At 38.0% G+C, this 19,708-nt stretch overlaps 2 protein-coding genes across 3 annotated transcripts; both read right to left on the reverse strand.

The window, feature by feature from the left end:
* Nucleotides 1-3,552: 3,552 nt before the first annotated feature.
* On the reverse strand, nucleotides 3,553-9,552 carry LOC107773600 (protein IQ-DOMAIN 13). Of its 2 annotated transcripts, none has more exons than XM_075219356.1 (6): nucleotides 9,000-9,552; nucleotides 7,772-7,869; nucleotides 6,873-7,496; nucleotides 5,492-5,716; nucleotides 4,997-5,128; nucleotides 3,553-4,389 (listed from the first exon to the last, which is right to left on the reverse strand). In XM_075219356.1, exons 2-6 carry the CDS (start codon nucleotides 7,844-7,846, stop codon nucleotides 3,712-3,714), a joined length of 1,734 nt encoding a protein of 577 aa, XP_075075457.1. In that variant the 5' UTR covers nucleotides 7,847-7,869; nucleotides 9,000-9,552; the 3' UTR covers nucleotides 3,553-3,711. The 2 variants fall into 2 exon arrangements, with proteins under 2 accessions (XP_075075457.1, XP_016448490.1); XM_016593004.2 differs by having other exon boundaries at nucleotides 5,489-5,716.
* Nucleotides 9,553-11,726: 2,174 nt separating this feature from the next.
* LOC107773591 (uncharacterized) lies at nucleotides 11,727-12,251 on the reverse strand. The gene has a single exon (XM_016592995.2). The coding sequence runs from the start codon at nucleotides 12,249-12,251 to the stop codon at nucleotides 11,727-11,729; it is 525 nt and encodes a 174-aa protein (XP_016448481.2).
* Nucleotides 12,252-19,708: the final 7,457 nt, after the last annotated feature.

Consider the following 19,708-nt stretch of genomic DNA (forward strand, 5'->3'; position numbering starts at 1 on the left):
GTCTGTAAGGGTAGCTATTAGCCATAGCTAAGTTGGACCGTAAGAAATGTAACAACCATTTTGTAGCCGTTACACATAGCAAGGTAATAGTGCTCTCTAGTTCTCTCTAAGTTCACTTCTCAACCAATTAGGCAGTGCCAGTCTTAAACTTTGTTCGCTCGTATTCTATCTTCGAGCAAGGTTAAGCGAAATGTGAAGGGAATGCTAAGCCATAAATTGTTTGATTTCTTTTGCAATCCATTTAAACCGAGCTTGTAGCAGAGCTTTTTGGCATCTACTTAAATTTTGGCACAAACAAGAATAGATGGGAAATTTTCTTTCCTTAGTAAAGCTTTTCATTCCTTTTAACTCGGGTGTGCATTTCATGTGACCTAAATCCAAATCCCAACAATGTTAAATAAAATGTGTCGTGGACGGCGGGTGCATTTATGTGACGTGGTTCAAGACATATTTTAAATGACGTTGCAATCTTCCTAAAAATGAATAAGAGCAGTTAATAAGTTAAAATTGAACCATAGGCAACATGTATTAAAATCAGATAATAGGCCAATTATAACAGTTGAGCGACCGTGCTAGAACCACGGAACCCGGGAATGCCTAACACCTTCTCCCGGGTTAACAGAATTCCTTACCCGGATTTCTGTGTCCGCGGACTGTAAAACAGAGTCAATCTTTTCCTCGATTCGGGATTTGAACCGGTGACTTGGGACACCATAAATTATCCCAAGTGGCGACTCTGAATTTTTAATAATAAATGAATCCCGTTTCGATTGTCACTTTAAGTTGAAAAAAACTCCCTTATACCCTTTCCGGGGTGTAGGAAAAAAAGAGGTGTGACACCACCCAATGAAGGTGTTTTGGAAGGACCCCAAACATCAGAGTGTACATAATCCAAAATATCTTTAGTATTATGGATCGTTGTACCAAATTTAACCCTTGTCTGTTTCCCTTTGACACAATGCTCGCAAAACTCCAAGTTGCAAGCCTTTACTCCTTTTAACAATCCTTGATCTGATAGAGTTTTCAAGGATTTTCCTCCAGCATGTCCCAAGCGCATGTGCCATAGCCTGGTTGCTTCTGCCTCTTTTTCGTCACTGGATGTTACTGTCGTTGTCCCAATAACTGTACTACCGCGATAACGGTACATGTTATTGTTCTTCCAATTAGCCTTCATTACTACTAGTGCACCAGAGCATACTCTCATCACTCCATTTTCTGCAATGATTTTGAACCCTTTTGATTCTAGGGCTCCCATAGAGATGAGATTTTTCTTCAAACCCGGTACATATCGAACATCTGTTAATGTTCTGATCATTCCATCATGGTTCCTTAATCATATTAAACCAATGCCATATGAGGTAAGAGGGTTGTTATCCGCTGTGTGGACGACTCCATATTCTCCTTCTTGAAAATTCACGAACCAGTCCCTGTTGGGACACATATGATAGCTACAAGCCGAGTCCATCAACTATATGTCTGATAATGTTGATGGATTTGTTGTAACTAATGAGAAGTCTGAATCATCACCATCAACTACATTTGAATCCATAATGGCCTTTCCATTGTTATGTTTGGCCCTATTCTTCAACTTCGGACAGTCTTTCTTCCAGTGCCCCTTTTCTCGACAAAATGCACATTCATCTTTGCTGGGTCTAGATCTTGACTTGGATCTTCCTTTCTTTGTCCTCGTTTGATTTTGAGGACGACCCCTCACAACTAGTGCTTCTCCTTCTCCGCCCTTCTGTTTTTCTCCCTTTCTTTGTTCATAGCTGTACAAAGCCGAACAAACTTCTCTGAGAGAAATTTCGTCATTCCGATGGAGTAGAGTAGTTTCAAGGTGCTCGTACGCATCAGGAAGTGACCCCAACAACATCAAGGCCAAGTCACCATCATCAAAAGTTGCATCCATATTTTGCAAATATGTGACCAACTTATTGAAACTGGTGATATGTTCATTCATCGTGGTACCAGGAACATAGGTGAAGTAAAACAGTCTCTTCTTCATGTACAATTTATTTTGACTGTTTTTCTTCAAAAATTTATCCTCCAGTACTTTCCAATAATTTACTTGCAGAAGTTTCCTTTGTGTATGGATATTTCTGCTCTCTAGCAAGGTAGGATCAAATGGTACCGCAAGCAACACGGTTGATAATTCTCCAATCTTTTTCTCCAATAACATCTGGTCTTTTTTCTTCAATTGAAAAAGGACATCTAGAACCTCGCTTTGCCACATCCTAAAATGTCCTGACCCGTCAAAAATTTCTACCGCAAATTTTGCATTTGACACAATTTTTGTCATAAGCGAAGATGCCAATAATGACGTATTGTTGACACTTGATGTAGATTCTTCTTGTTTATTGTCTCCCATCTTTGACACAAATATTATTTAATAGCTGACGACACAAATCAAGATTATTTCCTTTATGGTGTGGAAGATCAGATTAAGCTGCAACCACAGAGCATACTCAGACAAAAACCTTGACTCAGTTACCAAGATAAATCTTTTCTGATATGGAAGATCAGACTATGTTGCAACCACATAGCATACTTAGACAGTACCTTGGCTTTGATACCAATTGTTGCGAAAGCCAAATGTATATAGTGTGAATGAGTCACAACTACTATACCAAAAATTATGACAACCACCAAATAATAAATAAGACAATAAAGCAACACTAAAAGGAACACCTGAATTTACGAGGTTCGACCAATTTTGCCTATTTTCTCGAACACAACCAATATTTTAGTCCACTCCAAAAATACAAGTGAAATAATATTAAAGAGAGAAGATACAAATGTCTTAAGAAGATAAGAAGGCAAATAAGAGGTGTGTTTAAATCCTAAACATTAGGCCTCATTTTAAAGGGAAAAAATCCCAAACAAAAGTGTTAACCACAGATGTGGGATATTTGACAACTTCAAACATTCAATACTTCTATTAGAGATACTCACTATTTCATATTCTTTATCAAAAACTCTTTAACAGGGATCATTAATTTAAAGGTGTGGTACTTATCTATATTTGCAGAGTGAACTTTTATATAGGCATTTTTATGTTCTACCTAAAGTTTAAATATAGCTACCAAGTAAGTCCTTGTGACCTAATACGTTTTCTTTTAAAATTGTAGAATTTATAACAAAATTACTTTTTAAAAAATTATGAAATAAAAGAAGAAGAAATGACACTAAGTTTTCCTTTTTTTCATATCAATGTACGTTCTATTTGTTATAGGTTGGGGAACAAGAATTTCGGTCATGGCGACCAATATTTAAACAATAATCTAAAAAACTAGCAAATACAAAATCCTAAATAATTTAAATTTTCGACTCCAACTTTGAATAGTCTTCAACACAAATGACACCCCCATTCATTTTATGAAAAATTAAAAAAGGTACCCCCTGGGAGCTTAGGAGTACACGCAAATTTTGTCTCATAAACATTCTAACATCTTACACTAAAGTTCCAAAAAATGTAAACATCTGTGTTCAAGCATATGATCATTGAAACACCTGATTTCTTTCCCTTAATAAAGAGAATGGGCACACTGAATCTTTGCAAAACCGTCTAGATTGACATACTTCATTATTTTACATCAGTATTGTGTGAACATCATACACCAATAAATACACATCAAAAGAAAAAGAAAAGAAAAAACCCACCACGTTCGGAGCTAAATACAGACGTCAAAAGAAGTCATACAAGATATATAATCACACAAATCTGTTAAATGGTTTCCTTCCAACTACAGAGGGTGTCGAAGCAGTAGAACCCACACTCATATGATCTCCCGTAGACTCGTGATCCCTTAGAGAAGTAGCATCTTTGCCAGACCTTGGAGTCAAAGGGAACGATAACCTCCTCCTTGAGCTGTTTGATGGGGTGCTACCTGTGTTTCTCTCCTCAGGAATGCTTTTTCCTCTGAATTTAGCTCTGGCTGAGATGGTTGGTGACATGTAACTGGGACCTGAAAAAGGAGGACAGCTCGTGAGGCTGTCGTCATCCTTAAAGGAGTGACTGAAAGGGGAATTAGCAGCACTAGCTCGGCGTCTTGAGTAATTTGATACGCTCATGCTGCTCATTGGTGATGATGCTCTTCTGGGAGTATGCATTAGTTTGCCCCTTAGTGGAACTGCGGACTTAGTTGACCTCGGTGTAACTGATTCATGACTGTCATTATCTAAATGGAGGCGTCTGAAGTTATGACTTAGACGCCATGGACTTGGTTTGTGCTCTGAAATTGCCCTTGGTGGAGTTACATGGACGTCTTTCACAGCAGATTGGCTCTCGGAATCATTTCCTGGAGGTAGCTGGTGATCCAACCAGTTCCACCACCAAGGAATTCCACTAGCTCGGATGTCCACAGCTGATTTAGGGTTGCTTTTCCCCAACTGATAGAAAGAGGAACGCAGACACGGTAAGCCATCATAGAGTAATAAGTGTATTGAGTTTGTCAACATGTCTTACCCAACAATAACACACAATGTTCAAGTACTTTGAACCAATGTGATATTAAATGTCCTACCTTGATAATCACTAATAGGAAGTGGAAACAAGATAATTGAAAGTTCTGACGTTTGTGGCAATTTGCCAAGGGCATTTTGTTTTTGAAGTCTTTGAAGTGCAAAGGCGCTGGCTTAAGGTTAGCCAAAAACAACAAGAGCAACAAACAGCGAGAAATTTTTGTGATGACTTAGCACCAGGACTTGTATTATGTAAAAGACTTGGTAAGAAGAGAACTGTTAAGAGAAAATATCTAAATAACTTGGCGAAACAGATGGCGAGAAACTGTTATGATGCACTTAGTACTGCAACTTGTATAATAGAAAGAAGTGGTAAGCAAGAGAAGCGCTAAGAGAAAATATCTAAATAACTTGGCATTTCCACAGGTTGCACGAAATAGAATGATGAATTTCTGGCATGATAAAAGCAAATTTACACCTATGGACCTCTTTCCCACCACAGATTCTTTAATTGCTAAAGGACATAAGCTTGTACCTGGTGAGAATATGCATAGGTCATTGCTCTCTCCCTCTTGATTACGGCCTCCACTTTTTCTCGACGCCTTGCTTCTACCTCTTCTTTAGTTAGCACACTATTATCCCAATCATCATGGTTACCTGCCTCAGTCTAAACCAAAATTTCGATTTTAACATCAGAGGTAATTCAAAATATGTTTGAAAAAGAAAAGAACGATTCGAGAACTCTCATATCCTTATACCGCAGTATATGTGCAAAAATCCTAGAATTTAAATGGCATTGTTGAAGAAGCTGCATACCATCTTTGACCATTGGAAGAATCCATCAATTCTTTCACAAGATAATCAAGGAGCAAAAGCACCAATAATGAGGAAAAACACACAATTTAATTGAATAAAATTAAATCAACTAAAGAATGTACGCAAACAGTTCCTCCAAGATATGGCATCAGCCTAAATCAACACCACTAAATAGGTGAACACCTCAAGATATGTAGCAGTTTAAACTTACCACCTGAGTCCATTTGCTTAGGGTGCTCTCAGCTTCTTTATCATTCGTGTAAGCTTGACTTTGGAGTGTCTGGAACATCTGAGTTCTCCTTGACTGAATTTGCATTTGAACCCTAACTAGAAGCTGCATTTGCTTCATGGCATTTGCTGTCTGCCGCTTTGCATTTCTGTTTCTGACCACTCCTTGAAGTCTTGCTAAACCCCTCAAAGACCTGAAACTCCTCCTTCCCTGTAAAGCAGAGCACATTCGCATAGGACATATAACACTTATTATTAGCAATTGATATACTCTCTTTGGAACCAAATATATTCTTGTCCCACCAATATGAACTGTTCAGGGAAAGGGAGAAAATGGGAAAGGAGTCTAATGTTTTTCTTTTCAATCTTTTTATGAGCAGTGAACTTCTATTCACCCCCTACTTGAATCAAGAGGAGTAACAATCATAACGCGCAATTCTATATTGTTTTCTTTGACATAAAAAGATTTTCTAACAAGCTGAAAATAACTAAATTACTCGAATATCCAAGAAGCTTTTGACAGACGAATGCAGACTCTGAATTTTCCATGCTTCACGAGCATAATTCTTTAGCAGTAAAGCCATTAGTACCAGAAATGGAGGAACTCACTAGTTTCTTGAAAACGATTTTAAAAAAATTCAATCTCTGGTTTTATACCCTATTTCAGATAATCTGCAAGTTACTTTATTTTTATGAAAATTTCATAAAGAAAGGAGTTCCTGGCCAAGGAAAGTGGTCTTTCTATGATCAGTTAAATTTTGTCCGTTTCACAGACAATCTACTAAAAGAAATAGTGACAGGTATAAGATCTCCAGAAGCTCAGAATATAAGAATGAATCGTGAAGCTTAAATGCTCAAGTCAAACTATCATAAAGTAAATACTCAGTGACAAAGATCAAAGGATTTCTGCAGATCAAGTGGAACTGCAGTAATAAGACCAATAGTGGTAGAAACTAACTTTGTAGGTAGAAATGTGCCTGAAACCATGAAACTCATACACGCTTTAATAAGAGGGCTAGAACTTTGTTTACCTGTTACCAGGTTCTGTAACATACAGTAGGGAATTTCTCCATAGAAAAAGCGCCCAAATCTTAGACTAAGAGAGCCACAAATATTTAAGAGAGCACAAAGCTCATCACATAATTAATTTACTCTTTCATTTTGATGCTTATCTTTGCCAAAAATAAATAGTTGCAGCAGACATGGAAACGATTACTTGGCAGGCTAATTAAAGTTATATCATGAGTTTGCAATAACATGACTTATAACTTATCACTCAAGATCTAGCTAGCTCACAAAAATCAAGCTATGTTGTTAAATGCTATTTTCAGCCAAACATTGCATGAGGGAGTTATCTTGAACCTTACCATGTGCCGTCTGTAGGCTCCCTGTATCTTGGTTGCTGCAAGATGGAGCGTCAAAGTTGGTTCTAGTCTCTTAGCATAGCTAATCTCTTTGTGGTTCCTACTCACCTCAGGATAAGTAGCTCTAGGGGAAGAGACCCTCGGAGAAGCTGCCTTAGGAGAGGTAGCCGTTGGAGAAGCTGCCCTAGGAGAGATAGCCTTTGGAAAAGCTGCCCTAGGAGAGATAGCCTTTGGAGAAGCTGCCCTATGAGAGGTAGCCTTTGGAGAAGCTGCCCTAGGAGAGGTAGCCCTTGGAGAAGCTGCACTAGGAGAGATGACGCTCGAAGAAGCTGCTCTTGGAGAGGCGATCCTTGGAGAAGCAGCCCTAGGAGATGCAGCACTATAAGAACTTCGAGGAGATGCAGCTCTAGGTGAACTGATTCTCGGGGAAGTTGGTCTCACAGGCAATGCAGATGGAACGCCAGATTGTTCAGAAGCAGGAGGCCTAACAAGTAGTTTCTGATCATCAACTTCCCCCAGTATTTTCTCAATACTGCTTGGTTCTCGAAAGAGGAATGATTTGAACTCTCCATGTCTCAGTATTCTACGAGCCTTCTTCTTTTCCTTAGCATTTTTCTTCGCTGATCCCTGTAACAATCATCCAATTAAGGTAAGGGTTGTATTACAATGTTTGAACCATAGATATCCTGCAAGTTCTTACCCCAGTCCTGATATAATCTATTCAGTAATATTTAAGGCGATCATGGTCCATTTTATAAAACAGGATCTCAACTAGTTTTAGAAGTTAGGAAGAAAAAAAAAGGACAACTGAATCAATTGTTGAAGTAGTTTATTTCTTTATGAGCTAACATCAATGATCTTACACAATCAAGTTCAAAGGAATCGGATTTTTATAAACTTACATAAGTAAGCTTCTTCCTGGAGTTGCACGCAAAAATCCTTTTGAGGACATAAAACCAACCTCCTTTTTTACCCATGTTTCTAGCATTACTGTGTCAACCTGAAGAAAAGGAAAATAAACTTAATTGAACACATCCAGCGCCAAAGCAACATTTGATAATACTAAAAGTGCACATATGAAATTCGCATAATTTCTTATTATACTGAACAGAAATATTCTAGAACGAAATCCAGATGGAGGCATTTTGATGCATGTCAATGAGAAGGCAGTGACACCTAACACAAATATTTGCAAATCGTCTAATTTCCTTAGTTGTTTGTTTAGTATTTTATGTAAATGATATCAGGTAGAGACTTTTCCATAAGTTTAAATTTGCACATTCAGGTGATACAAGGTGATCGGGAAGGGGGGGGGGGGGGTTACAAAACCATTAAGAAAAAGGGAAAGACAAACAGGAAAATGATTTTTATGGTTCCTTTAATTTCTTCTGTTGATATTTCATTATCTGAGTTGATTTTCAAATTCAACCTTCAAAAACTAGATGGAACCAAACTAAAAGGGTAAATTTGTCACTAGCAATGAAACATAACAAACAGAAGTTCAGGTTATCTATCATCCAAATGATTTCATAATACTCTTTCTTTATCTTTTTTCAATTCCTTTAGCTGTTTTGCAAGCTACCAAGATAATTAGAATTATTCACCCTTGATGTCCATTTTTCTGCTTAATTTCTGGTTTTAACAAAAAGCACACAAGGAATACGACAGATAAAGAGAGGTACTTTATTACAGTAACGCTAAAATTACAGGGTTTAAGGAAAGTATGTTACTTTGTCCTTATTTCCTTGACAGTTACGAAGAATGTAACGGACAAAGAATATTTTAGAAATTATACAAGAACCCCCCAAAAAAAAACCATTCACAAAAAAAAAAAAAAAACGACAGACCCACAATTTTCACTACCAAGTCTTACACCATACAGAAACACACATCCACACAGTGAGTTGAAAAAACAAGAAGAAGGGATTTTTTTTCAAGAAGAAATAGTATCCTTAACTTGAAACGAAGAAGAAAAATTTGAATTTTCCCATAAAGAATCTTTGAAAAAGAAAAAAACAAGGTGACATTTTTATCCCTAAAATTAGCATGAAGAGTATGCAGAATTAATCCTAAGAAATCGACCCAGAAAAGTAAATTAATTCAAAAAAGAAAGAACTCTTGTATGTATACCTCAAGTGATGGTTTAGTTCTTCCATAAAAACCTTTCAGAAAGCTGAAACGACAGCTCAAAAGGCAACTGCTAGAAGAAAAGATGAGCTACCTCCACCTTCAGCTACCCTTTTTGTCCTCTCTCTCTCTCTCTAGAATCTCAGCTCCATATATACAAAATAAGATGGTGCTCCTTTTAGACTTTTCGACTCTAAATTAGCCAACTACTTCAGAATCTGGTTCTTTGTTGCTTGCTGGATTTCCCCTTTCTTTTTGTCGTTTTTTGACTTCTTTTTTCCCCTACTCCTCCTACCTGGTGAATACTAACGGAGACATACCCAAATACCAAATTAATTAGTCGAAACTAGAAATTGAGGCTGACCCGAGCAGCTTAATTAGTAGTATAAAAAACATTAATAATAAAAGTTTTTTTTTTCTTTGGCAGGGGTTGGAGGTAGGGGAGGTTGGCCACTTTGTCACTCAATAATTTGGCCAGCCTCAGCTATTAGGTTTGGTTCTTTATCTGTATTTCCGTTTGGATTATTTTTTGTCTTGACAACATTGGGGTGACAATGACAGTGATATCTTGCGCTATTTTTACAATTAAAAGGAAACATAGTACAAACGTGATACTACAATTTTTAGCTCCCGATTTGGCCATAAAATTTGGGAGCTTTTTTTAAAATGATGTTCTCAAATATATACAATTTATCTATAGATTTTAACTATTTTTTTGACAGAATCCTAGAAACAGTTCTAGAGTAGTTTTTGAAATTTTGAATGTTTTTACTCACAAAACTTCAAATTCTTTTCAAGTAAAATACATATCCAAAATCTTCAAAAACTCTTTTTTTTTCAAATTTCAACCAAATCTATATCCAAACCAGTGGCGGAGCAATATTGAAGCAAGGGGTGTCGAACGACACACCTTCGCCGGAAAATTACGCTATTTTGCTAGATAATTTTTTTTTATTTTATGTATATTTATTTACATTGACTCCCTTTGATTTTTTGATGTATCTAATTATTTATATTTTGACAACTCTTGGATCCGCCACTGATCCAAACGCTAGCTTAGTTTTCACAACCGAAACACCACAAGCGCTTTTGCAGTAAAACGAGACACTAACATGAGAATTTTTTTTTAAGTATCTACAAATTAATCACTATGTCATTTGTGCTTAAATTTGCAGCTGTTAATGTTAAGTCTTTCGAGTTGAATAATTTTATGTTTGGAAAAATCTAAATCAATTTCACTACATAACATAAGCAAGGCATTTCCTTTTCTTCTTCCTCCAACGCCTGACTTTAGTGTTATTGTTTTTTTTTTTCTTTCTTTTGAAGCTTAATTTACCAACTGAATTTTTGGCATATGTTACTTTCTAAAATTGGCCATCACGATAGCCCATATTTGAAAAAACTTATAGCAATCAAATTCTAATCACAAATTATGGATGGCATTGGACCCTCAGTTTAGAGAACTTCGATCTCCTTATCTCAAGCAATAATGGACATTCTTGTCCTCTACTAATTTTAATCGTGTTGCTCCGTTAAACAAATATAAATAAACTTTTTATCATTCACTTTTTGTTTTTGTTTTTCTCCTAAATGTAAGACAGAATCAAATTAGCACTGTTCCTAGTGGTTCTAAATAGCCTCCAAATGACCTATTCACACGACTCATTTTAATGCAAAAAAGCTACCAGAACAAATCTAATAAGTATCATGATATTACAATGTATTTAAGCGGAGGTTTGAGTTTAAGTAAAACCACCATATTACGTAATTAAATTACGACATTAACGATAATAAATGAAATAACCACTTACAAAAACATACAGTATTAATACAAATGGAAAACAACACGATCAAAATTAGAGCTGGTTGACCTTCATTTATAACATTTCTAACTTTAATAATTAGATCTGTTCGAAAGCAAAAGGGAATTGAAAATGACACAGGTGCAATTCATGCTCATAACATGGGCTAGAGATCGTTGGTTGCTGCGGTTCATTACTTGATATATACTCTTCCAATTGCATCACCAATATTCTTTTATTAATTTGCTCGATGTCATGTTAAATCAAAATCAAGTAGTTTAGGTGATGCAACACCTAACTAAGATACTGGTCAACTTCATCCCTTTCTTACACAAAAGGATCCAAGAATTTTTGTTGTCCTTTGGTTTGAGTTATGACCCTTTTAAGAAGGTACAATAAATTCATAAAATATGGTGAATTCTGATGTTAGATTGATGAGCTATGTGACAAGGACTAAAACTTAATTAAGAGAATAATTAAAATAAAATAAGGAATTATTATCTAAGATTGACTTCCTACTTTTTCTCTTCATGGGAAAAGCTTATACAGATATAAAACATATATATCGATTTACTTGGTATTAGAGTTTTCGTGAAATATTATAACTAATCAATAACAACAACATATTCAGTGCGGCCCACAAGTGGGTTTTTGGGAATAGGTACTGTGTACGTAAACTTTATCCATATTTTATGAAGATAGAAAGGTTGTTTCCAATAAACCTCGGCTCGAAAAATTAATTAATGTTACACGAAATAATATTTGTTGATACAACCTTAGATTTTTCATTATCACTATCTTTTTGGTAGAAAATGTCAAAAAAGTGTCATCAAGAGACACAAACCATGAGGCAAACACCATTTAAGAAAAAACTGAGACAAACTCAAATGGCAATGGCAAATTAAGTAGTAATTTAGAAACTAAAAGTTCAATTTTCCTCAGCCAAAACCATTCTACTTAAAGGACTCGGGCCAAGTTTTTTTCTTCTTCTAAGAGAATTTCTTCTCCTAATAACTTCCATTTGATTCCTTCTCCTAACTTGCATCATTGCTTCTTCTTCAACCACAAATCTCCTCATTAATACATCATCAGTCAATGATTTTCCTCTAAATATTTTCCTTCCTTCCATACTCATTCTTCCACTTGGAATTCTTTCTTGTGAAATGGTGATTTGCTTTGATCTAATTGGAGGATAACTATTACTTTTTCTAGGTGGAACATGATCTACTTGAAATACTTCTGTATAGGAAGAAATTGGTGCACATAGACAAACTCTAGTAAAAGAAGTTGCTACCCTTAAAGAGGTGCATCTTCTTAGCTTTTGTCTATTATTGGAATTATTTGTAGTGGTTGAAATCTCTGTTGATTTTGAAATGCTTCTCCATAATGTTGGATTTCTTGTGGGAATTTCACTTGGCTTGGCGAAGGTTTTCCATAGAGAGGCCATTTCCATTGCTTTTTGGTACCAAGCCTTCCTACAAAAACATATGTATATATATTGATCAGTTTTAACTTTTATATATGACGTAAAAAATATTTATATAATTACGAAATTTAATCGCGTGTAACTGTCAATAGTAAATATAAACTAATAACCAAAAGAAGTATGCAAATAACCTGCTAAAACGGGTTAATATTTATACTGTCTGTCTGTATAAGTTTAATTCATCTACGAGTATTTAATATGGTTGTCCTCATCAAGCATAAAAATAAAATTAAAAAAAGCACACACAGACACACAAAAAGCAGGTCAATTGAAATTCTCTAGACTGTATCGAACTCTCGAAAAGGGCTAGACTTCTAATTCTAATTGATGGACGAATAGACATTAGACAGTTCTGTTGAACAAGTCCTTCAGGATTAGGTCAAAGTTTGATTCAGTCTTTATCAAACAGTTGAAATCATTGATCTTAGAGGATGTTAAGGCTTTTAATATGCGCCTAAAATGTATTGTGTCACATGAGGAGCAAGTGCACATATACCCATTCTCATATATGCTATTTAGAGATTAATTAATACTTATTTTTATCGTGAATTTAGGACAATTCATAATATTTTTGTCCTGAAAAATTAAAATTCAGAACGCACTGATTAATTCCTAAATTGCAGCCTTTTTAGAGTGACTACCTGGAGTCATTTCTACGTCACATGGAGAGACCAGCCTATACTGAAAATCGGGCCATTTGCTGAGGTAAAAAAGCCCAACTAACAGGCAGTGAATTCACTTTTAAGTTATGCACAACAACTTTTCATCAATTTTTTTTTTTTGGGGGGGGGGGAGGCGGGGGTGGATTCAACTTGGGATTGGAATTGCATTCTGCTAATTGCAACTCCGTCTTGTATCAATTTACGTATTCAAATCCAAAATACTTCCCTAATATATGATAAAATAATAACTTGAAAATGTATGGAGGTGTCGCATTTATAAATTGGACTAGTTTGACTTAGGGAACAATAATACAACTCATCTTGAGGCATATTACATTTCTCAATTCAAGGGAAATATCCTTGTTGTTAATAAGAGAAACATAAGAGACAACTAGTCTTCTCTTACCTCGTCAGGTCAGTATATCTTTCACTAATTGATCTTGATCGTATCTTCTCATGAAGGAGTAGTAGTAGTATTTTTTCTATGGGTAAATTATATAGGAATTATAAAACACGATTGATCAAATTAACTCAGGTTCTTCTTGTTGATGTCTCAAGGTTTTCTTGGTTAGGTCATGAAAATTAGGTTAATTTGAAAATTAAGTAACATCGATATACTTTCTTTTTGTAATGGGATCAAAATATTTTGTGATGCCGGATAACTAGTGAAGACACATATCACAACTCTTCTTGTGTTACAACATATTTATTAATTGACACTAAATTATAGTAATAGTGTAAAAATCTTTATATTGTCAGTTTGTATAAGATAAACCATTTGTTTATAATTCAGGATTCTTCATCCACCCCAGGGTAAAATTGACAGCATGTAACTTCAAAGAAAAAAAAAATTGAAATTAAAGGAAGAAGAGGAAGGAGAGAAGTTACCTTGCTTGTGAAGAGTTCTTTGGATCTTGCATTAACAAAGAAGATCAAAGATGGTGTGAGTGAATAAAGATATGGAGAATTTCAGAGAAAAGAAGAAGAAGAAGAAGAGTATGATAAATAAAGAAAGTTGTTCTCATCTGGGATTATACTAATACACTTACTATAAAAGAAACAAAAAAAAGACTTATGATAATCAACTACACACACAGAGTTTCTGAAATATGGGTTGGCAACTTAATTTAGAGCTTTCTTTTTCTTTTTTCCTAATAATAATAATCCTTTTTCTTTATTATAAGGCTCTTCCTTTTTGCTTTAGCAGGCAAATGATTCTTGCTGACATTCAAATTTCAAAAGTGCAAAGTGAGAGTGAGATTATTATTTGGTTGCTTTTCTTTCTTTTTTTTACCCTTGAAAAATTATCATTTAGACCATTGGTCATTTTTAGGACCCCATTATCAGATCAACTACTTAAAAAGGGCCCATTTAAGTGAAAAATATAATTTAAAGCACAAAATTTTCAAAATTCTTACATGGGGGAACGAGAGAAAGCAAATTGCATAAGAAAGAAATGAACTAATGAAGTTCTCACAAATGATATGGCAAATTTAGTGCTTAAGAACTAAAATTGCATAAGAATTCGACCTCGCTTGAATTTACAAAGTCAAAACTGACTTCGCCTGAGTTGGCAAGTCAGAATTCGACCTCGCTCGAATTTACAAAGTCAAAACAACTCCGCCCAAGTTGGCAAGTCAGAATTCAACTTCGCTTGAATTTACAATGTCAAAACTGACTCCGCCCAAGTTGGCAAGTCAGAACTCGACCTTGCTCGAATTTACAAGTCAAAACTAACACCGCCCAAGTTGGCGAGTCAAAATTCGATCGTGCTCGAATCTACAAGCCAAAGTTGACTTCGCTCAAACTGACAAGACAAAATGCGACCTCGATCGAATTAACAAGTCCAAATTAACTTCGCTCAAATCTACAAGATGAAATTCGACCCCAATCGGGTTAACAAAGTCTTCAAATTAGTAGGTCGAATTCGATCCCGCTCAAATCAAATATCAGAAGTTAGGGACTTATTGCGAGAAAATCCAAGAAATTCGAAAAGGAAAAGAGAAGGGAAAGCCAAAAACATATAAACGAAGACGAGCCGACTATTTCATTCAAAGAAAAGATAAGTATCTGACAAAGGGCCAAAGAAGCGGACCCCCCACCCAGCCTACCAAGTACAAAAAAAACTAAACTAAGTACAAAAGGACAAATTAAATGCACAAAGGTCTCACTTAGCATCAACACTATCCATGACACCACCTCCCTTCACGCTCGGGCCGACCACTTTGTCTCCATCATCGCCCCCTCCAACATCGTCATCATCGGAAGCAAGCTCATCCTCGACCTCAGCGTCTTCGCTAGCCTCCGGTGTCGCAGGGTCGTAACCACAGTCAAGACGAGTCTCGCGTGCCTTAACTCGAGCATGTTCAAAAGTGGCCTTAGGAATGCTCCCCGCCACCCATAAACCCTTGTATATATCTCGTTGGGCCTCCTCATGGACCCATATCTTGTACAAAAAACGGCGGGGGACAGCAACAAAGCATATTATTGGGGGGGGGTGAGCTAACAAATGCGCCTTCTCGGCCTCGAGAACCACAACTTGGTCTCCCAGGTTCGAAGCATCCCACTCGAGCTTACCAATCTGCTCCTCGAGCTTTGCCTCCCTCAGTGTGGTCGTCGCCCTCTCGGCTTCCCGTTCAGACCTAAGGACGCGGATAATGTTTTCCAACTCTGCTACCCTCGCCAAAGCCGCTACTCGGGCTCCCTAAGCCCTCTCCAACTCGATCACCTTCCTTTCTAGCTCAGCCACCTTCTTCGTCCACTCTGTACTTAGATTGGCAACTCTAGTGGCATTCTTCTCAAGCTCGGCTCACAAAGACAATACCTTCACTTGTATATCCTCGCATTCCGCCGCAACCTCTTTGCCCAACTCGAGCTCCTCATATTTGGCCCATAGTAGCCCCTCGAGCTCGCAACATCTGCAGATAGAATGCATCAAATCATCATCCATCTTCTCCAACTCCTCCCTAAGGGATTGAGTGTTACTGCCCGCCCTAAGCTGCACGTGCATCTCATGCACCTGTCGCGATATCGGCGATAATTCGCGGCCATTTTTAGTAAGACATCGGCCCGCGTTTCAGCCCGACGAGCACTCTCGATCTCCAGCATGTAAGTCTAAAAAAAAGAGGAAGAATCAGCAAAAGCAAATGGCAAAAAACAACAAAATAGCAAAAGGAAACTCACCCTGAAGGCCATCCCAACCATGTCGTGTGACAAACCGGAATCACTAATCTCCCGAAGAGACATGCTTTTGGCGGAAGAGCACAGAAGGTCAAATTGGGGCATCAAGTTCACCGTGTCCTCCAACAGGTTAAGGTTCGATGGAATTTTGAGCACACGAGAAGGACCTTCCGCCCTCACATTTACCCTGGTAAAACTTTCCTTGAACATCCTTATATCCTCAGAATCAATGTCAGAATCAGATATAATCATCTACCACTACGCCCTTCAACCTCTCATTAGCCGAAGAACGGGCACGACCCTGCCGAGACGATGATGGACCGCTCAGAACAAATGCGGTGGCCTCCGAACTATGTCCCCCTGCCACACCAGCCTCTTCCACGATCGAAATAGGCATCGCCTCCACACCCAAGTTGACATCACCGCCGGCTTCAGACACCGCCAAAATAGGGTCGTCCCTCGAGGGCGTTTCAATCAAAGACGCCCCTTCCGACACTATCCTCCGCCTCTTTGATGGAGCCTCTTTGCCACCATCATGAGAAAGTTTGTCCGCCGAATGAATTGTGGGGACCGGAGTGTCTGACCGAAGAGCAGCCTCCGAATGAATAGGTTCAGACACGGATGCGGTCCGCGGAATAGCCAGACTTTGGATGCCCTCACCACAGCTACCCTTGGTACGGGCCTGGTAGAAGAAACCGACTGACGAAAAGTAAGGACAAGAGCCCTCGCCCTTCTCACTCCTCTCCGACCTGCCAAGGAGAGAAATTCAATCAAACGGAGATATAAGTTAAAGAAAAATACAGAGCGGAGAATAAAGTAACTAAGGCCGAAACAAACCGACTCACTAGCAGATGGTTTGAGCCCAAACCTCTTGTGGAAAGGTGCCCATTCGCGAATCACCATCGTGTGGGGCAGAATCGAGATCACCCACTCACAAATATTTGCAACTTGCGGAGAAGGTACTCTCTTGGCTGCAAAAGCACACAAAAAAAAACACTCGACGAGGTCACTAAAGGGAGACGACCAACCGCCATTTTTAAAAAAATAAGTAAAAAGAAAGGAAGACCTACAGGCAAAATTCCACATCTTAGAAAACCCCGCAGGATTCGATACCACATGCTCTGTTCGGACGTAGAAGAAGTTCTCCCAGAAGCGGTGATTGGCCTTGTCATCCATCTTTACCACCAAACCCTTGGTTCCTCGGTGACGAAGGTGAATCATCGTTCCCCTATAAAAATGGGGGGGAGGGGCAAAGAGGTGAAGCATGTGTTGTAGAGAAATTACTCGGTTGGCCAGTTCTGCGTACTTGATGAGCATAAGGAAGAGCTTGTATATGTACGGAGAGAGTTGAGTCGGACACACCTCATAGAAGCGGCAGAATTCCACCGCCAAGGAAGGAAGAGGAAGCGTATATTCGATGACAAATGGATACGCATAAAATGCATAGTAGCTTGGACGGTGTATATACACTATGTCACGATCCGCCGGAACCAGTTCAATGTGATCAGGGATAGCCCATTTGGCTTTAAACGCCGAGAGCGCCGCAACATCCATCATGAAAAATAGGTTCAAATTCATCCTCAACAGGGCTCTTGAAGTCAGTCCTTGCGTTCTTTGGGCGGGGCACCACTTCATCCACCGTCGGAAAACTTTCATCCTCTACCATAGCCACTCCTTCTTCGAGTGGGGGAATGTCATTTTCCAGTACCGGGGCACCAACGACACTATCAGGGTTGGAGGATGCACTAGCCATCTCTTCTTTGGTTGCAAAAATCGGGAATAATAAAGGAAAAAGGTAGCGGTCACAAGAATTTTTAACAGGAAGGGAAATGCGAGAAACGGAAGGAAAAGAAGAAAAGCTGCAAGTCTTTCTTGAGCGATTGGGAAGCACATCATTCAAATGTAAGATTTTCCCTTATTTATAGGGATATAAATACCTCGAGCGGGAAAACCAAACGCCGCCATTTTGAAAACGAAAATGGCACGGGAAACGATGCGATACATAGAAAATGTGTGCCATAATGACATATGATGAGTTTTAATGACATTCTGAACTGACGTGACAGTCTGATGTAGCTCCCAAAATGTCACGTCGCTACCTCACCACGAGGTATTAGCCCATCGCCCAAAGTGCTCAGATTTCTCACAACTTTCGAATCGACAGAGTCCGTCCATCGAGCTCGCCAAAAGACGAACCCAATAGGCGGAGGGACTAACTGTATGGGTAGAAATCTGACCAAACACGAATCTGCGTAAAGAGGAACGGTAAAGTCATTTGGGAAGAAGTCGTATTCGTACAATGCTATAGCAACGAGCACCTTGGCTAAGGCCGAGGTGGTGTTCTCAGAATACTTGTATGGAGAATTGGATGTTACGGTATATCAGAGGGTCAATCGGTAAAACAACTAAATAACTTAGGTACTCTGGCTAATGACCGTTGTGTAAATAAAAATATCTAGTGTATCTACTAGGTGAGAGAATAAAGAACGGGCGCCGGAACAAACTCTCACACACAGACATATTTTCAGGGAGGAAGAGGGATCTTCATCTCTTTCTTCTCGCTGAGGAGAAAGAAGCAAGGAAGCTCGGATCCTCAATATGCATCGTTAATCTCATCATATCAAATGTATTGGTGTCAACCTTGTTAAAGATCGGTGACCTTTTTTGTCTATGTATTCTTCATTATTATTCAATGTTATGAAAATCATCACCCTCTTCTTATATTACGGGATTCAACTATTGCTATGGTTAAACTTTATGTTCAGCTATGCTTGCTTGTTCTTATTCTCTGTCTCAAATCTATGATGAATTATCTTTGGCTAGGATTTACCTCAAATCTTCTTATTTAATTAGTTTATAAAAAGACCTAACTCTTTTTAGTCAAACAAAAATATCAAAGGAAGAGCCTGTGTAATATCTAATTAAATAATTAAAAAAAGAGCAATTTGATGCACTATGCTCTCGCTATATGCGGAATCCAGGGAAGACCCATACCACAAGAGTCTATTATATGCAGCATTACCCAGCATTTCTGCAAGAGGTTATTTTCACTGCTCGAAACCGGGACCTCCTGATCCTACAACGATGATAATAAGAGACGACAAAAACTTATATGCACCCAATATTACACCAAGCAAAGGAATGCTGCTTGATTATTTAATATGCATTCGCACTTTAATTCTTCCTCAACCCTTCACAGGTATTAGTTCTTCCTCATTCCCGTTACCAGAATATTAAGAAAGTTGAGTTCATGTTATGATCCCAAATTGTAGTAATTTATCTGTTTCGACTGCACCAAAACGCTGTTCATAATCATATAATTTCCTATTATATGCTATGATTGGGAGTATGTACTTAAAGCCTTCTGTGTCTGTGCTTCTTCTTACTATTACTTTAGAACAATCATTGAGTACTATCTCAAGCTTTATCCCTTTTTCTTTTCCTGCTGGGTAATATATGTTCGAGAGGTTAGATCAAATCAGTTGGATTTCACGCTTTGCTTCCTAATTGTTTGGAATTCTAAGCACCTATCTCAACGGCACCCGCGTACAGGAAATAAATTATCAGCATTTAACATTTGCA

The sequence above is a fragment of the Nicotiana tabacum genome, chromosome 8 (genome assembly GCF_000715075.1).
Source record: "Nicotiana tabacum cultivar K326 chromosome 8, ASM71507v2, whole genome shotgun sequence".
Taxonomy (NCBI): Eukaryota; Viridiplantae; Streptophyta; class Magnoliopsida; order Solanales; family Solanaceae; genus Nicotiana; species Nicotiana tabacum.